The sequence below is a fragment of the Callionymus lyra genome, chromosome 13 (assembly GCF_982586985.1).
Source record: "Callionymus lyra chromosome 13, fCalLyr1.hap1.1, whole genome shotgun sequence".
NCBI lineage: Eukaryota > Metazoa > Chordata > Actinopteri > Syngnathiformes > Callionymidae > Callionymus > Callionymus lyra.
The window spans coordinates 14,561,339-14,577,040 of record NC_141830.1 but is presented as its reverse complement, the minus strand read 5'-3'; the positions used below and the strand labels follow the sequence as shown (position 1 = coordinate 14,577,040).

General features: G+C 39.3%; 3 protein-coding genes and 1 non-coding gene across 6 annotated transcripts; 1 reads left to right on the top strand and 3 right to left on the bottom strand.

Annotated features, from left to right (window-relative positions):
- Positions 1-1,078: 1,078 nt before the first annotated feature.
- clmnb (calmin b) lies at positions 1,079-10,095 on the bottom strand. Of its 3 annotated transcripts, none has more exons than XM_087806355.1 (10): positions 9,973-10,095; positions 9,062-9,123; positions 8,902-8,997; positions 8,756-8,839; positions 7,656-7,748; positions 7,332-7,552; positions 7,074-7,267; positions 6,041-6,117; positions 4,528-5,273; positions 1,079-3,385 (listed from the first exon to the last, which is right to left on the bottom strand). In XM_087806355.1, the coding sequence occupies exons 1-10, from the start codon at positions 10,052-10,054 to the stop codon at positions 3,247-3,249; spliced, it is 1,794 nt and encodes a 597-aa protein (XP_087662481.1). In that variant the 5' UTR covers positions 10,055-10,095; the 3' UTR covers positions 1,079-3,246. The 3 variants fall into 3 exon arrangements, with proteins under 3 accessions (XP_087662481.1, XP_087662482.1, XP_087662483.1); XM_087806356.1 differs by having other exon boundaries at positions 1,079-3,382; XM_087806357.1 differs by lacking the exon at positions 9,062-9,123 and having other exon boundaries at positions 9,973-10,041.
- Positions 10,096-11,314: 1,219 nt separating this feature from the next.
- Positions 11,315-11,590, bottom strand: LOC148067508 (small Cajal body-specific RNA 13). Its single transcript, XR_015713252.1, has one exon.
- Positions 11,591-11,830: 240 nt separating this feature from the next.
- On the bottom strand, positions 11,831-12,687 carry prkrip1 (PRKR interacting protein 1). Its single transcript, XM_087805793.1, has one exon. It carries the CDS (start codon positions 12,670-12,672, stop codon positions 12,097-12,099), a length of 576 nt encoding a protein of 191 aa, XP_087661919.1. The 5' UTR covers positions 12,673-12,687; the 3' UTR covers positions 11,831-12,096.
- Positions 12,688-13,434: 747 nt separating this feature from the next.
- On the top strand, positions 13,435-15,421 carry glrx5 (glutaredoxin 5 homolog (S. cerevisiae)). Its single transcript, XM_087805709.1, has 2 exons — positions 13,435-13,854; positions 14,733-15,421. Exons 1-2 carry the CDS (start codon positions 13,554-13,556, stop codon positions 14,903-14,905), a joined length of 474 nt encoding a protein of 157 aa, XP_087661835.1. The 5' UTR covers positions 13,435-13,553; the 3' UTR covers positions 14,906-15,421.
- The last annotated feature ends 281 nt before the right edge of the window (positions 15,422-15,702 follow it).

The following is a 15,702-nucleotide window of genomic DNA, read 5'->3' as shown; positions in this document are numbered from 1 at the left end:
AAAACACACATTTCAAACTTATCTTGAAAATATAAATGGAACAACAGAGAGGGCAAAGAAACCATTCACATGATAACAAAACTTAGAGAAGTACAATTTTAACTTAAAGTCAAGAAAACTTGAGACAGAATTGGACTTCATTAATTATTGACTTCAATTTAATCTACCAACAAATTCATTTTCTCTTCCTAGCAGGAACTGTAAGAGTCACGGCAGCTACATGGGGACAGATGATGCTGCAACGCCACCGTGTGGTTGGAAGCTGACACTATATTTTTGACCTATAGCACAGACGTTGGAAAACATTTTAAGTAAGTTTGGCTTTACTCAGTCCAACACCACAAGATTTGGTAAAAGAGTTTCAAAAGGTTTTAATAAGAACAAAGAAATAATTTTTTTAGTCCTTTCCGTTTCATCTGTGCAGTATCTCGTGCGTTTAGTATATTTGACAAATTAAAACTTGAATCGATTTGATTTACATTTGTTTAAATTTAAGATCTTACGTTTCCCACAGCTTGAAGAAGGAAGCAAACTTGAAGTGATAATTTATTCAAAATTAAAACTTCAGTTATTCTCTACTCACTCTCATGTCGACTAAGGGTTGGGAATATTTTTAGATTAATCTGTTCCTTTTTAAAGTCATAGGCAAAAATGTATGTTCATTTTAATGTAACGACTGGAGCTCAGTTGTCTTGGTCTTTATCTTCCTCTAAAAGACACTTAAAAACATCCAAATACCTCCATTGTGAACATTATTTTCAAGTATGTGTATAGATGTACTGTATAAACTAATGTCCATCTGTGTTATAATTTTTTACTTACTTATTATTATTATTATTTGTTTGTTGCTGTTGATCATTTTAGGAGAAATTGTGGGCATGGATGTTTATATGTCTGATGTTTCTTTATCCTTGAAACTAAATTAAGATATTTTTTTGCAGTCTATATATTTTAACATCAATTGTAGCAGAAGTTTAAGAATAACAAGCGATACAAACAGGAAATACTATGGGTAAATATCGCACTTCCAGTGTAGACAGTTGACTGTATGAGCTCCAGATGGACATATATTTTTGCCTACAACTCTAAAAAGAAAAAACTGTTTTAAATTACTCTGAAAAATAATCCCAACTAACCTTTAAAGTAAACCTCAGACAGTATTTGTGAACAAAAATTGGATAGTTAATGAAACCGTAAAAGGGAAATTGAACGTGTGCTTTGTGTCAAAATAGGAATGTGTACAAACTCAAAATGTAAAGAAATGTCTTCCTGAGAATCAGCGCAGCCATGTTTGCACACCCTGAATGTATATTCTGTTACGCTACAAATACTAGGAAACCTGAATGAGGAAGTAACCATGTGTTCAATGTATGGTTTATTGTAGAAAAAGAAAAATTGTAAAAAAAAAATAAAAAAAAACATGGAGGAAACAGCAGCACAAAATAAAATATAAATCAAAACACACATAGTGGTAAAAAAAAACACCCATGGAAAACAAAGGTTGAACCAAATACAACAGGCAATACAAGCTGACAGAATATCCAGAAGAAACACGAGGAAGAGGATTCTACAAAAGTAAAAAAAAAAAAAAGGGGGAAATCAGTTGTGAAGGAAGCTTGTTGAAGAAAGCCAAGTGTTACAGTGAAATAAACCAGAATAAAAGCAGGATGTTGTACTCATAGTTTATATCTAAAACTATTACAAATGTTGTAAGAAGCCATAGCTCTCTTGACAAATTGATTTTTACATTTTAGTGTCTGTGACATGTGCAAAGCTGTGTCACTTTGTCTGGAAGAGCCACCTGAGAGTGTCACCAAACTGCTTTACAGTAGTGGGTCAGTGTTTTTATATAAGGTACTGAGATAGTTAGCAGCTAGATCAAGTTTAAAAAATGACTAAATAAGAGTCTTAATCTTCTTTTGTAAACAAATCTACATTGATGTTGGGCATTTTTAAGACAGAATTCATGCTAATTTTAATAACAGTTGGTTTATCATGAAGCTTCCAGTGCCATGATTTCCACAAGTGACGTGTTGATGAAGCCTCATGATGCAGCATCAGTTGTTGGAGCTGAATCACGATTCAGTGTTATAGTTTTGAAAAGCCACTAGATGGCACTCTCTGCATTATAACGTTTGGCTCTGATCAACAAACTCGATGAAACCAGTGCTGTGTCTCAAATCACATGCTTCTCTTAGTATACTAGAAGTTAGTATGCATCAGGATAGTGTACGTACTAACTAGTACGCAAATTCTCAACAGATAGTATGTCTCAATCAAACTCTGCCGCTACGCACTAACAGGAAATGACGCGACAGCTTCTACTTCTACTACTATTTAACGATGATTGCAACCAACCAAATAAAGAAAAAATATGAGAAACAAAATATTCGTGAGATATTTACGCTGGTATCAACACCAGAGACGTGTCATCCTCCTACTTTTGACTGAAAATGCACATGTAAGTATATGCATATATATGCATATATATATATATTTATATATATATATACTGTATATATATACAATATATATATATGACTTAACTTCCGTTTACAACGTCACTAAGATGTAGCCGTTTAGGGTAGATACTGTCCATCAAACCATACTCAGTTTTGTGGGCGTTTTAGTACGCCAATTTAGTGTGCATGGCGCACTAAATTTCGCGTACTAAGAATTGAGACGCACTTACCCACTAAAAATACTAACTTTGAGTACGCAAGTATGCGATTTGAGACACAGCACTGGCCTCATTGTTAAACTGAGAGTGCCATCTAGTGGGCTTTCAAAATGATGACACTGAATCATTATTCTGCTCCAGCAACTGGGCCTCATCGACCCATCATTAATTTTCAGTATTTAAATCTGCTGAAGTCAAGGCGGATGAATTATGATTGAAATAATCATTTAATTTCAAATAATGAGTTAAATTCTCTTCATAGATTCATACAGTTTTCTAAAGTCGACATGATGAATGTGAAGATGAATTGTTCCTATTCGTGTCGAAGTGTATGAAGTGTACACACGACCAGCTACTATCTGTGCATCAGCTGGGAGAACAGCATTATGTGAATCTTACTTGTGCTGCCAGCGAGAGCCAAACCGAATCATTAAATGTGGTCTTCTGGGAAATTTTGTGACACAGATAAAGAGGCGAGCTGAGCCCTAAGTGCCCATGTTTGGCTCATTAGAGGGAAAGCTTGCTAATAAGCGTGACTTAATGGGAAGGCAGCACTGTAGGGGAGCTCAGAGGTTCATTTGAGGCAGGATGAGGTAGCAGTAGAGCAGCAGACACAGGACCCCGAGCAGCTCCAGCTCTAATGGGGTTATGTCACAGGAGGCTGGGAGAGATTGAGCGACCAGTCCACCGTCGCCTCGGACGCTGCTGGAAAGTTTTAAAAAACACACAAGCGTTAGAAACAGAGATCAGGAGAGGATTAAGGCAGTGAAAATAACATTAGTTCTTAGTTACTCAAGTGTTCTGGGATTCAAGGCAAAATAGAAAATGACCTTTGAACTGTATAAATATATATGTATACAGTATATTATGTTTATCGCCTCTGCCAAAGAGGTTATGTTTCTGTCAGATATATTATATGTGTTTCTGTTCCTAAAGAACTCCACAGTTTCGGAATTGTGTACATGTAGCTATGTGTTGCATTTTTCTTTCTTCAGGATACTTACAGTCTGTACCTTCTAAAAAAAACAACGTGACAACGTAGTTGCCTTAAGGGTGCAAGGCAACACAGGCATCATGTCACTAGAGGTCAAGGTTCTAGTACCTTTATTTTGAATGCAATCTTCGTTATAGGAATTGCTTGATTGATCTGATTGTTTGCTTGGCTTGAACAAAATGAGCTCCTTGGCAGAGGTATGCGATATCTTAGTGCCTCTCGAGTTCTATTTATTAGTGATGGGCTGATGAAGCTTCGTGAAGCAGTGTCATGTTGTTTAGAGGTCAGTAGGTAGCGCCATCAGTTTAAAAATGATGTGATGTTTCATTAGAACAGTTAAAAAAATGACACTGCTTCATGAAGCTTCATCAGACCATAACTAATATTTATTATTGATTCATTTTTCTTTTTTTTATCCAGTTCAGAATGAAAGTTATCAGCCTTATACATCATATGTATGGGCAGAAGTTTCTATATATAGCAATGTTTTTTTTTCAGATGATCTTGTGGTTTAAGAGTATGTTAAGTGTTTCCTTGCTAAAAAAAAAGAGCAAATAGCAAATGCTCTACAATATAACGGCTGATCTGAGTTCATAAAGAGACCAAGAAAGGTTTCTTTGTGGTCAGCTTAGTCAACTGCAGGTGTTTTTTCAGGATAGCACCTGGAAGCCTATATAAAGGTGTTCTGGGCAAGTCTAACTGGGAGGAAGCCCAGAACACAATGAAGATGTTTCTTCTCTCATTTGTCCCAGGAAAATGTGGGTTTAACATCATCTTCAGAGCTTTACAGTATTTGTATGAATGATCATTTTAAAAAGGTAAAAATATTATTAAAGTGTTTGTGACTAAGTACCATTTTGGCTGAATTGATGCAGCATGATTAGTATTGTCTCTCATCCAGATCGTTTTTCTGCTGTAGATCATATTCGTCATAGTGCCATTCCTTTGTCCTTCAGATTTCTGCAGGTTCAATTCTCTTTCCCTCCACTTTGAACCTTCTTCCTCTGGAAACTGAACATCATCTATGCTGTCCTCACTATAGGCCCGTCTTTCTCTTCTGGTCGGTACCAACGGTATCTCCCTGCAAAACTCCTCAAACACACTCGTCTCTCCATCCAGAAGCATGTCCTCCACCGTCTCCTCCTCCACCCTCTGGACCCCTCTTTTCATCTGAGGCTGGAAATCATCTTTGCCCAGTTCCAGGATGTAGCTGTAGGCGTCTTCCTCATCAGAGTCCAGCACTGATAAGTTGTAGATTCCTTCTTCCGAGCTCAAAGAGAAGTAACTCTCCCTGGGTTTGCTGTGGTGCTGCCCCCCCGCGGCTTTCTCCATCCATGATCGGATCTCCGGGCTCACCACTCTGGCGTCCAGTGGACTGGGAGGCTGCGCGGCTCTCTTTCTGGTGATCGGTCCAGGGGTCAGGCCAGAGGTTGAGATGCCAATGCAGTTGGGAAGAGCTCCTGGAGATGTTCTAGACCAGCGACTCCAAAGGTCCTGCTCTCTGCTCACAGTGTGGACAGAAGGAGCTTCGGGCGGAATATCTACATCAGAATCAAGTGAGGACGTGTGGATCATATTTATGTTCTCGGGTGGAAGATGCTGAAAGACAAAGTTGTTCTTGGTTAATTTCTAGATCATGAAATGAAATAATAGGAACAAACGCTCACATTTATGTTCCACTCAGTTCAGTAATCTAATGATGGGTGATTTAGGTTTTTATAAGATGGTGACTTCATACACCTCAACAAATGCTTGGACAATGCAGGATTAATATTGATGAATCCTAATCTTTTTTAATCAAGTTTCACTGGGACTGGACAAAATGATTTAAGGAATAATTTAATATATTAGACATATGTGTTAATTAAGTGTTCATTTAAGTGTTCAACTTTTTTTATTTCTCCACTTTAATTTTACTGCAACTCCATTTAAAAAAGTTGTTTGGACTATTTTCAATATAAGCTTTAATCATGCATTACGAAACACCAGCCTTGAACTGTTTTCATTATTTGTTCCCAGCACAAGGAATTAAGACATACTTGGACGCAAGTTGGTTCATGATGCTGCAAGTGTGTGGAAGATTGTACATTGTTGTAATTGTTATTGTGTAACTGTGAAAAGAATAGTATCATTGTGAGTTAAGAATCTAGGTCGTTGGTAATGGTGGCCTTGTGAAGATTGGTAATATTTTTAGAGCTCAATAGCCCTCAGTTTAAAAATTATTTGAGATTTCGATCGAATAGATGTTCCAAGCAATAGATTATACAGGGGAAGAGTGACATCTATTGGACACTGAAAATAAAGCTTCATGAAGTGTCATCCACTCATCACTTAACGCTGATACAGCAACTTTAAATGCCACTGACCCTGTCTGAGTGTCGTCCCAGGAACATTGAGACGTAGGTGATGATGGACTGCTCATCCGGTGAGGAACGCAGCACATCTGATAAGAAAAGAGAAAACCGTTAGCAACTTCTTCATTGTAGTATTTTGTGTATTTTCACTTTCACAGAGGATTGGTTCATATCCCAGCTACTTAGGATGAGAGACAGGTGATACTCCAACCAGGCACAAATAGATGGTCAACAACTTTAACTGTCAAACTATAATTAACTCATTTCATTCCATCAGTCACTGCACTATTTTGCTTTGTTTTGAACAACTTTTCTAATGAGACATCACATCATTTTTAAACTGATGGCGCCACCTAATGGCCTCTGAACAACATGACACTGTTTAATGAAGCTTCATCGGATCAGCACTTTTAATTCTCGAAATATTAACATTTATTGATTCCCTGGAATCCCTGCATTAAAATCTGTCTTCTGCCACATGAATCCATCCATCCATCCCTCCATCCATCCATCCATCCCTCCATCCATCCATCCATCCATCCATCCCTCCCTCCCTCCCTCCCTCCATCCATCTATCTATGTCGGCCAGATCGAGTGCCTTCCTGCCAGGGGCAAGTTTAGCTGTTGTTTGTCATATCCTTTTAAAAGAGTTACTTTCAGAATAGAACATCAGGTTGAGGAAAGCACGAATCCATCAAGATTTAGTTGTCGAAAACTACATTTCTGACACATACAAGACCAATTATGGGACATAGTTAAATTTAAAGTCAAGATATTTCAATTCTCTATAGCAGCTTTGTTAAACTAGAGGTCCACGAGTTCCATAACGCACTTCAACAGTCGAACTTTTGTGCTGTTTAAGTCAAAGTTCAATTGGAATTTGCTGCAAATCAGTTTAGGAAAATTCAATCAAGGTTGATCCTGTTTCATTTTTTTTCTTGTCCTGGCATACACTTGTGTTTTAGCATGTGATCCAAATGTCCCAAAATGAAGCGGAATTTTTCCCATGATTGAGATTAAGCTCAGGAAGAATGTGGATTCAAACCGTCAGGCTCCAGTAAGGGAGGTATCTCCAGGCTCTGCTGGGCGATCGTGAACGCCTGCTGGATGTTTTCTCTGGGCTCCCTGGACAGACTCTCCTTCAGGTTGACCAAAGCCGGGTCCAGAGATTTAATCAGGGCCAGGAACGCCAGTCCGCTCCTCCAACTTTTCCCAAAGTCATGCACCTCCACTCCAAACCTGGGAATTGAACCGTGATGTCATTCACAGTGTTTGGCTACAGAGTGACTTGTTGCTGGCTCACGGTGATGTGCATTTTTGGGCCCATCGCAGGAGACTTTTGAGAGTTTTCCCCTGGTATTTGGGCTTCCTGGCCGCCTTCCTTCCTTTGCTTGGCAGCGTTTTACTTGAGTAGCCGCCAGTTTCGTCTGGCGGAGGTGAAATTTCACTGGATTGAACACTAGTCGATAAGGACGAAAGGCTGGAAGATAAACGCCTCTGGAGGCCCGCGGTCACCTCTTTCACCTGTATTACAATCCAACATCAGATTAGGGAATAGAAACAAACAATCTGTCTCAGCGTGAAGATCACTATGTGGAGATATCGGAGCGGATGACAGAAAATCCACCTGAAAATACAAGATGATGTTCCAGATGAGGGTCAAAATGACACACGGGAGGCCGTCAGCGATACCAGAGGCATCCACGCCGAGAAGCTTCACCTGAGAGACGACAGAAATGAAATGTTTTAATCACTTGTGGAAAATACATGTAAAAACATCAGCCGATCCCCGATAGAAACGATTCATACGAGAGATATGACCATCAAACTCATTGTGTTCTGTGAGGGATCCATAACTGGACTTTTGAGTGCATCTTGTTCACAACGTTTTGAAGAACAACTACACCAATTATAAGAGGTAAAAAAAAATCTTAGTGTTGTTGTTATTTGTCTCATTTTGCCACCAAATAAAGAGATAAGTAGAGATAGTTTGATGAAGCATCATGAAGATTCATGAAACCAATGATCTGTCTATTCCACAAGATCATTTAAAAGGGACGAGCCAAATTGGAATTAGTTCATTCTAGTCCAATTACAATATTAAATGACCCCTGTTTTATTTATAATAATATTATAAAATAGGAATTTGCTATGTGTAAAAATATGAGGGTATTCTTTCTACTAAGCTTTTTTAAGTTGCTTTGATTCCAGCTGTTTAAATGTGTTGTGTAAATCTGTTAAATTAAAATCCATACAACAACAAGTTAGTAAAAGTTATAAATTAACAATATCTGTACATATCATCTCTTTGTATGTTAAGTTCCTGTAGGGCCTGGCAGGAACCCCAAAATTCTGTGCAAAACCATTATGGCAAAAAGGTGGAGGGAATATTTGAAGTATTTCAGTTGGGAACAGATCTTTTCTAACGAACAACTGGATTTCTGTTGAATTATCACCTGAACATAGTCGGATCAGGGGCCAAGTAAAGAGTAAAACCATGAAACCATGAAGCTGATCATGTCAGAATCTACCTTTATACTAAATAACAATGACATGCTGTAGTTTGTAATTTATATTCATGATTAGCTAATATTTAAATTGTTAAACATAGGTAATTTGTGAGCATTCCCATTAAAATAAACTAAAATTCAATTTTTTGTCCTACTTTTATGTTTTGTCACCAGATCTTTCACAGCAACATAGTGTGACCCCTAAACTTAAACTTACATGTCTGTCATCAAGGAAAGCGAGTGCCTTGGAAATGTTGTTCAGCCTGAATATACGATGAGGAGACGACCTGAACCTGTAGAGCTGAGATAAGAAATAGCATATCACGGATGAGAATAAATGTAGGTGCAATTTGGATTTTATACCAGCCTGCATCCAGTCAGCTCCTCCAGCAGAGCCATGAGGATCCGCCCGTCCTGCATCTCTCGGATCAGGTCTTTCACTGTGATGGGAGGATCACGCTACAGAGGAGCGTGTCGGTGATTTCATCGAAAAGATAAGAGTGAATGTTGAACTGAATCTTACGTTCTGTAGAAACACGTTCATCCAGCGGGTGTAGGTTCTGATCTGCACTGCTCTCTTGTCATCTGATGATGATAATGATCAGAATCTGAAACTTTTATTGCCAGTGTTGTAAACACAACATGGGACTTTTTTTATTGTTGCGGTGTCAGTTCAGAATAATATAAATAAATAAGATAATACAAAATGTTAATAAGAAGGAATTATTGAACTGAAATAATGAAAACGAATTTGTAAACAATACAATATACAAAATGTCAACAATCAGGAAAACTTGAAAATATACATCAAATTTAACTGAAATATTATAATACAATGTATTGAGAGTTATAAGAATTTAATGGGTAAACAACTGGAAGAATACGTTCTTAATACTTGAAGCCAAAACTATGCACAATTAACTTGAAAAGAAGATACTAGTAAAGTAAAATGTGATTTAAAAAAGTGTAAATAAAATGATAAAATATGTAGAATTCAGTTGTAAAAAAAATGTGTGGTTGGTATTAATAATAAATAAAACGATTTGAAATTGTAACATGTATATATTTGAGCTTGTGATTTTCAAGAAAACATTTATTCTGAAAGATGACCTCCTCAAACAAAACACACTGAATGTACACACAAAAAAACAATCTAAACGGTTTCATATTGTTGATGCTTTTGTATTATTAATAATAATTATAATAATGAACATTTTTCTATTTTTTAAGTCAAAACAGACAAAAACAGCATTGAAATATACCATTGAGTATGAAGTTCAAAAAGGTCACATTGGTTTGTTATCATACAAAGTTTAGAACATAAAAAGCAGAGGTATTTCTAACAAAATGTTTTAAATGCATCAATAGAGTGACTTTCTTCTTTTGTGAAGATAGAAACGTGTGTGTGTGTGTGTGTGTGTGGTCTACTTGTACCTTGAGGCTGCTGCACATGATCCTGGCTGATTGCTTGTGAATCCCAGTCAGTCTGCTGCTGCATTTTGATCAGTCCACACATCTGCTCAGCAAACCATCTCTTGAACGAGGACGCTGTGCTGAGGTTCGATAAGTAAAGAAAAGTGAAGAAGTCGAGTCTTGCCCGAACACGCAGGAGCAACCTCCCCCAGAAATGCTGATCCAGTCAGTCACCACTCCCCCTCAGAGGCTCAGACCTTTTGCCATGAATCTTTAGCAGCATCATAAAATTCCTTTGATGGCGGCGGTCCATTAAAAGTTGGCGGGAGCCAAAATCACCATGTTGGGCTACGAAGACCTTCCTGAAGAGGCCAGTCGTAAAAAGCTGAGCGTTTAGCAGCTGGTTTCACTGACACACATACCTGAAACTACTGTACACGTGGTCAGCTTATGATGAAGCAGAGGTGGAAGAAAGTTAAATGCTGTTAGTTTAGTTAGTTTACAGTTAGAGTTAGAACCCCTAAAAATGTCCTTAATAGTTGCTCTTTTTAGCTATGACCTCAAATAGTATTTCAAGTAAAAAAAAAGAAGTGCTATATATATTATATATATATAGTGTGTGTATAAATAGCAAATTAAACAAACATTGAACACAATACTCAAATTGAAATGACACAAAAGAAATAACATTTAATTTTGCAAGTTCATTTTTTGCTAGTAGAAAAAAACCCAGCTTTTGTGTGGAAGTACATTTCTTTATGTATTATTGATTTAAAAAAAAGAAGAGTTGATTCATTAAAAAACGTGGTAGTCGTGGTTACCGTTTGATATTCTTTAGTTTTGACAAAACTGTTTTGTAGTATTCGTTCGCCCTTCAGGGCCACCGTAATAAACAGTGAGGTTTGGCCAGATTTAGACCTGACGCAATCTCACCAGCAGAGGGCAGCAGTTCACTAATTCTATGTAAAACTCACCTGTAAGTAATTTATATTTGTAGAGAGCTTTTCCAGACAAGGGTCACAAAGCGCTTAAACAATCAAAACAAAACTCAAATTATATACTTAAAAGATCAAGATGACACAGAGAACAACACAGGAGTTCCAGAAAATCAAGGAAAAGCCTGAACAAATAAAAATGTCTTAAGATGTTTCTTGAAGGAGTCCGACTCCATCAACCATCATTAAAATACAATTTTTAAAATAAAGTAATTGCTTTTCCTGATCCCATGCACACAACGTGGAAAAGTGCACAATACATGTTCTAAAACAATCACTGAATCTGTGGCTGAAAAAAAAAATACACCAGGAAGTTGTGATTTCTTAAATGCATTTATTACGTTTTAACTTGTGATTACATAGAAAACGTTTGTTCCAGCGAGCAGTGTCTGACCAGAAAACCTACTCTAGGTTCAGACAATATCCAGCTGACGACCTTCTACTCTACCCGCCTCAAGAAAGGTGGTGACTACGAGTCAAGAGCACCACCGCCGTGGAAGGCAGGATTCTGTCCAAAGAACATCGCACGTGGATCCCCTGATCCTCCGGAGGTCACGCCTTTTCATTCTTTGAGCTGCTGTGTGCCAACTTGTTGAGCCCATGAGCAACTGATAGTGCAAAGGGCATCACAACGATGGCAAAAAGTCACAAAGAGCTTAAACAATCAAAACAATATTCAATAAAGTATATACTTTAAAGGTCAAGATAACACTAATAACACAACAGGAGTTCCAGAGAATCAAGGAAAAGCCTGAACAAATAAAAACATCTTAAGATGTTTCTTGAAGGAGTCAGTAGATCATCAAACACAAAGAGAGAGGAAGATCGTTCCAAAGCTTAGGAGCAACAGTCTGGAAGGATTTCTCTCCTCTGGTCCTGAACCGTGTGCGAGGAACCATCACAAAATAAACAAACAAATAGCACAAAACAAACTTGGAGAAAACATTTTTTGAATGTTGTGTTTATTAAAAGATTAACAACACTTAAAATGATAGCTGAGGCTGACAGACTAAAAAATGTAATAAAAGCTGTTGACAGAGTTTGCGTTTCCTTTGGTCTCACAAACCAACACACGTGGTCATTGATAAGAGTGAACAAAACGTGGGGATGATTCTCATGGAAGCGCCTCCAGTCCTAACGTGTTCAATTGTCATTTACTCCCCATGATGAAGCTCGGAACCTCGGCGTCGTCATCGGCCTCCTTCTCCTCCTCTTTGTCGTCGTCTTTGTCCTCCTCGTCTTCACTACTATCGCTGTCCTTTTCTCCATCTTTACCTTTACTGTCCATCTTTGCCTTCTTCGCGTTGAGCTTCTTCATCTTCTGCTTCTCCCGCTTCTTCCTGCGCTTGGCCGTCCTCTCCTCCGCGTCCATCTTGTTCTGCTCCACTTTATCCAGATAATCGATGGCTTTCTTGTGTCTGTGGGACATCCTGTCCAGAAAGTCCTGCCGCTGGTACTCCCGGCGTCGGAGGTGCCGGTAGACGTGGAACTCTCCGCTGCCGGCGCCGGCGCTGGAGCCCATCACGTCGCGGACGAACTCCGGCGGCGCTCGCGGATTCCATTGCTTCGGTCGCTCGGGGATCGGAACCGGCTTGTCCGGGTTCCGCATCAACCGCTCCAACTTGAGTCGCTGTTCTTCAGCGGTGGTTTTCGCAATAATCAAAGGTTGTGGCTCTTTTCCGCCACTTTTTGAAGGCTTGTTGTTCTTTTGCGTTTGCTCCGCCATCTTTCCTCGCTTGGTCTACTACTACTACTTCCGGGGATATAACCCGGAAGTTATAGGCGTTCCGGGTCCGTATTAATATACGAAATATAAAATAAAAAAATAAACAAAAGGGGTCGAAATAAAAATATTAAGCTAGTTTATTTAATATATATATATATATGAATACAGGAAAATAAAATTGTATGCAACATGTAGGTTAGGTTAGGTAGAACTTTATTGTTAAATTGTTTTTTTTCCAAATTATCCACAGCAAATACAGAAATTTTTCATAAAACATAATCAAAATAAAATAAGAACAAAATATTCATATATTATATAAATATAATAACAACAATAATAAATAATAATAATAATAATAATAATACATATAATAAGAATAAAATATACATATATGAACATATACAAAGAAGTATTGCGAGTGGTGGTCGTAATTCCCCAAACGTACCTTATTAAATAATACATAGAGACCCCAACTGTCTTCGTAACATCAAATAAGGTACAATTACAACTGTTTCCGATAAGCACTTAACCTTAAAATTAAAAAAAAAAATTGTACTAGGCGATTAAATTTATTTTTTATATCCAAATACTATAATAATGTCTCATGGTTGTACTTTCATGATATGCTGGTTTAATTTGTAATTAAATACTTCTTTTTTTTGTAAATTCCTTGCGTAAGGGTTACGAGTGACGTGCCCAATAGCCAATCAGAAGTGAGTTTCTTGACGTCATCCATCCAATCAGGAGCGAGCCCCGCCCCTCCTGTGACGCCGGATGTTGGTGTTTGCTAACTGGTAACTACCTGCTGACGGTCAACCCGCTCGCACGCGCCTCCACAAGTTCCCCCAGGTTTTTGACTCTTAAAAACTGACCCAAAGACCATGAACACTCTGGTCAGGTTCACCGCTCACTGTGTGCGGTCCCGGGCGGTCCACTATCTACCGGGACCGGCTGAGGGACGCGTGTGGGCGACCTCGGCCCGCCGGTCGCTGTGCTCGGCGCTGGACCCCCAGAAAGACATCGGGCAGCTGGTGAAGAAGGACAAGGTGGTGGTCTTCATGAAGGGCACACCGGCTCAACCCAAGTGTGGCTTCAGTAACGCCGTGGTCCAGATCCTGCGCATGCACGGGGTGGACGGGTTCGCGGCGTACAACGTGCTGGAGGACGAGGGTCTCAGAGAAGGTAAGTGTGACCTTCATGTTCAGACTCGAGCTTCACTTGGTCTTCTTGACGCTGATCACGATAACACTTGTGGTGGTTTATCAGGGGGGTCCAGTTCTGGGTGTGTAACTGGAGACTCGAGCGACATGTCTCACACTTAGAGGAAGCATTAACTCAAGAAGTGTCTCACAGAAACCTATTGTGTGTTTGTGTGACGTGTGTGTGACTGTGTCTGTGTGAGACAGTGTGTGTGTCTGTGACAGTGTGTGTGTGTGTGTGTGAGACTGTGTCTGTGTGTGTGTGTGAGACTGTGTCTGTGTGTGTGTGTGTGTGTCTGTGACTGTGTCTGTGTGTGAGACTGTGTCTGTGTGTGAGACTGTGACTGTGTGACAGTGTGTCTGTGACTGAGTGTGTGTGTGTGTCTGAGACTGTGTCTGTGTGTATGTATGTGTGTGACTTGTGTGTCTGTGACTGTGTGACTGTGTCTGTGACTGTGTCTGAGACTGTGTCTGTGTGTATGTATGTGTGTGACTGTGACTGTGTGTGTGTCTGTGACTGTGTGTGTGTGTCTGTGACTGTGTCTGTGTGTATGTATGTGTGTGACTTGTGTGTGTGTGACTGTGAGTGTGTGACTGTGAGTGTGTGTGACTGTGACTGTGAGTGTGTGTGTCTGAGACTGTGTCTGTGTGTATGTATGTGTGTGACTTGTGTGTGTGTGACTGTGAGTGTGTGTGACTGTGACTGTGAGTGTGTGTGTGTCTGAGACTGTGTCTGTGTGTATGTATGTGGGGGCCTTTATGTGTGTGACTGTGTGTGCGTGTACGTGTGCGATGTGTGTGTGTTTTAATGTTTCCCTTTTCATCACCATCTTAAAGTGGTTGTCTTCTCATCTCTCTCAGGAGTCAAAGCGTTTTCAAACTGGCCGACGATCCCTCAAGTTTACTTCGAAGGGGAGTTTGTGGGCGGCTGTGACATCCTGCTGCAGATGCACCAGAACGGAGATCTGGTGGAGGAGCTGAAGAAGCTGGGCATCGATTCTTCGCTGCTGGACCCCCAGAAAGAGTCCAAGTAAACCGACACGGTGAGATGAAGAAGACACGGACGGCTGGACGGCTGAGGGAGTTAAACCTCCTCGTCCGCGGAGAAGGTTGGACTCATCAGAGTCGAGGCGACTGTTGTTTTAGGATGTTTCAAAGCCTCAGGTGTACATCGAACAGACTCATGTTCCACTAACCATTTAAAATACCAAACCAAAAGTTCATCTGCAAATTTGCTCCTTCATCACGTTTGCTTCCAAAAGCAGATTTGCACATGAGTGACCTTGAAATGACCTTTGTTTTCAGCAAGTAAAATATTGTCACACCTGAAGTTGTTTAAATGTAACCACTAATGAGTTCTTCTCCAACATGTGTGTCCTGATGTGTCCAATAATGTGTGTACGTCAAAAAGCCAGAGGTTCCCTGTCGTCCATATTCTCTTATATTCTCTTATATTCGAGTGTCGTCATGCAGTACACTGTAAATTATTGTACATTATGACATTTTAAGGATGACAACGATGTGCTAATATTAAATATTTTGTCACATGACTGAAGTTTTCTTTGTTCGTCTGGGATGTTGGCCGAGAAGAAGTTTGAAAATGAAAATTATATATAAACACACTTTTAAAGGTCTCAGACTAAGATCCTGTTAATGTCACATAGTAACTCAAATTGATTGACAGTTAACATTTTTAAAGTCATTTACCAAGATTTAGCGGCGGTCACGTGATTAACTGAAAATGTAGGTGATTGATTACAGTTAGTTATATTTCCCTAGACATCTAATGCCAGCATATTCAAAATATAAACTATACGTAAGCCGTTGAATC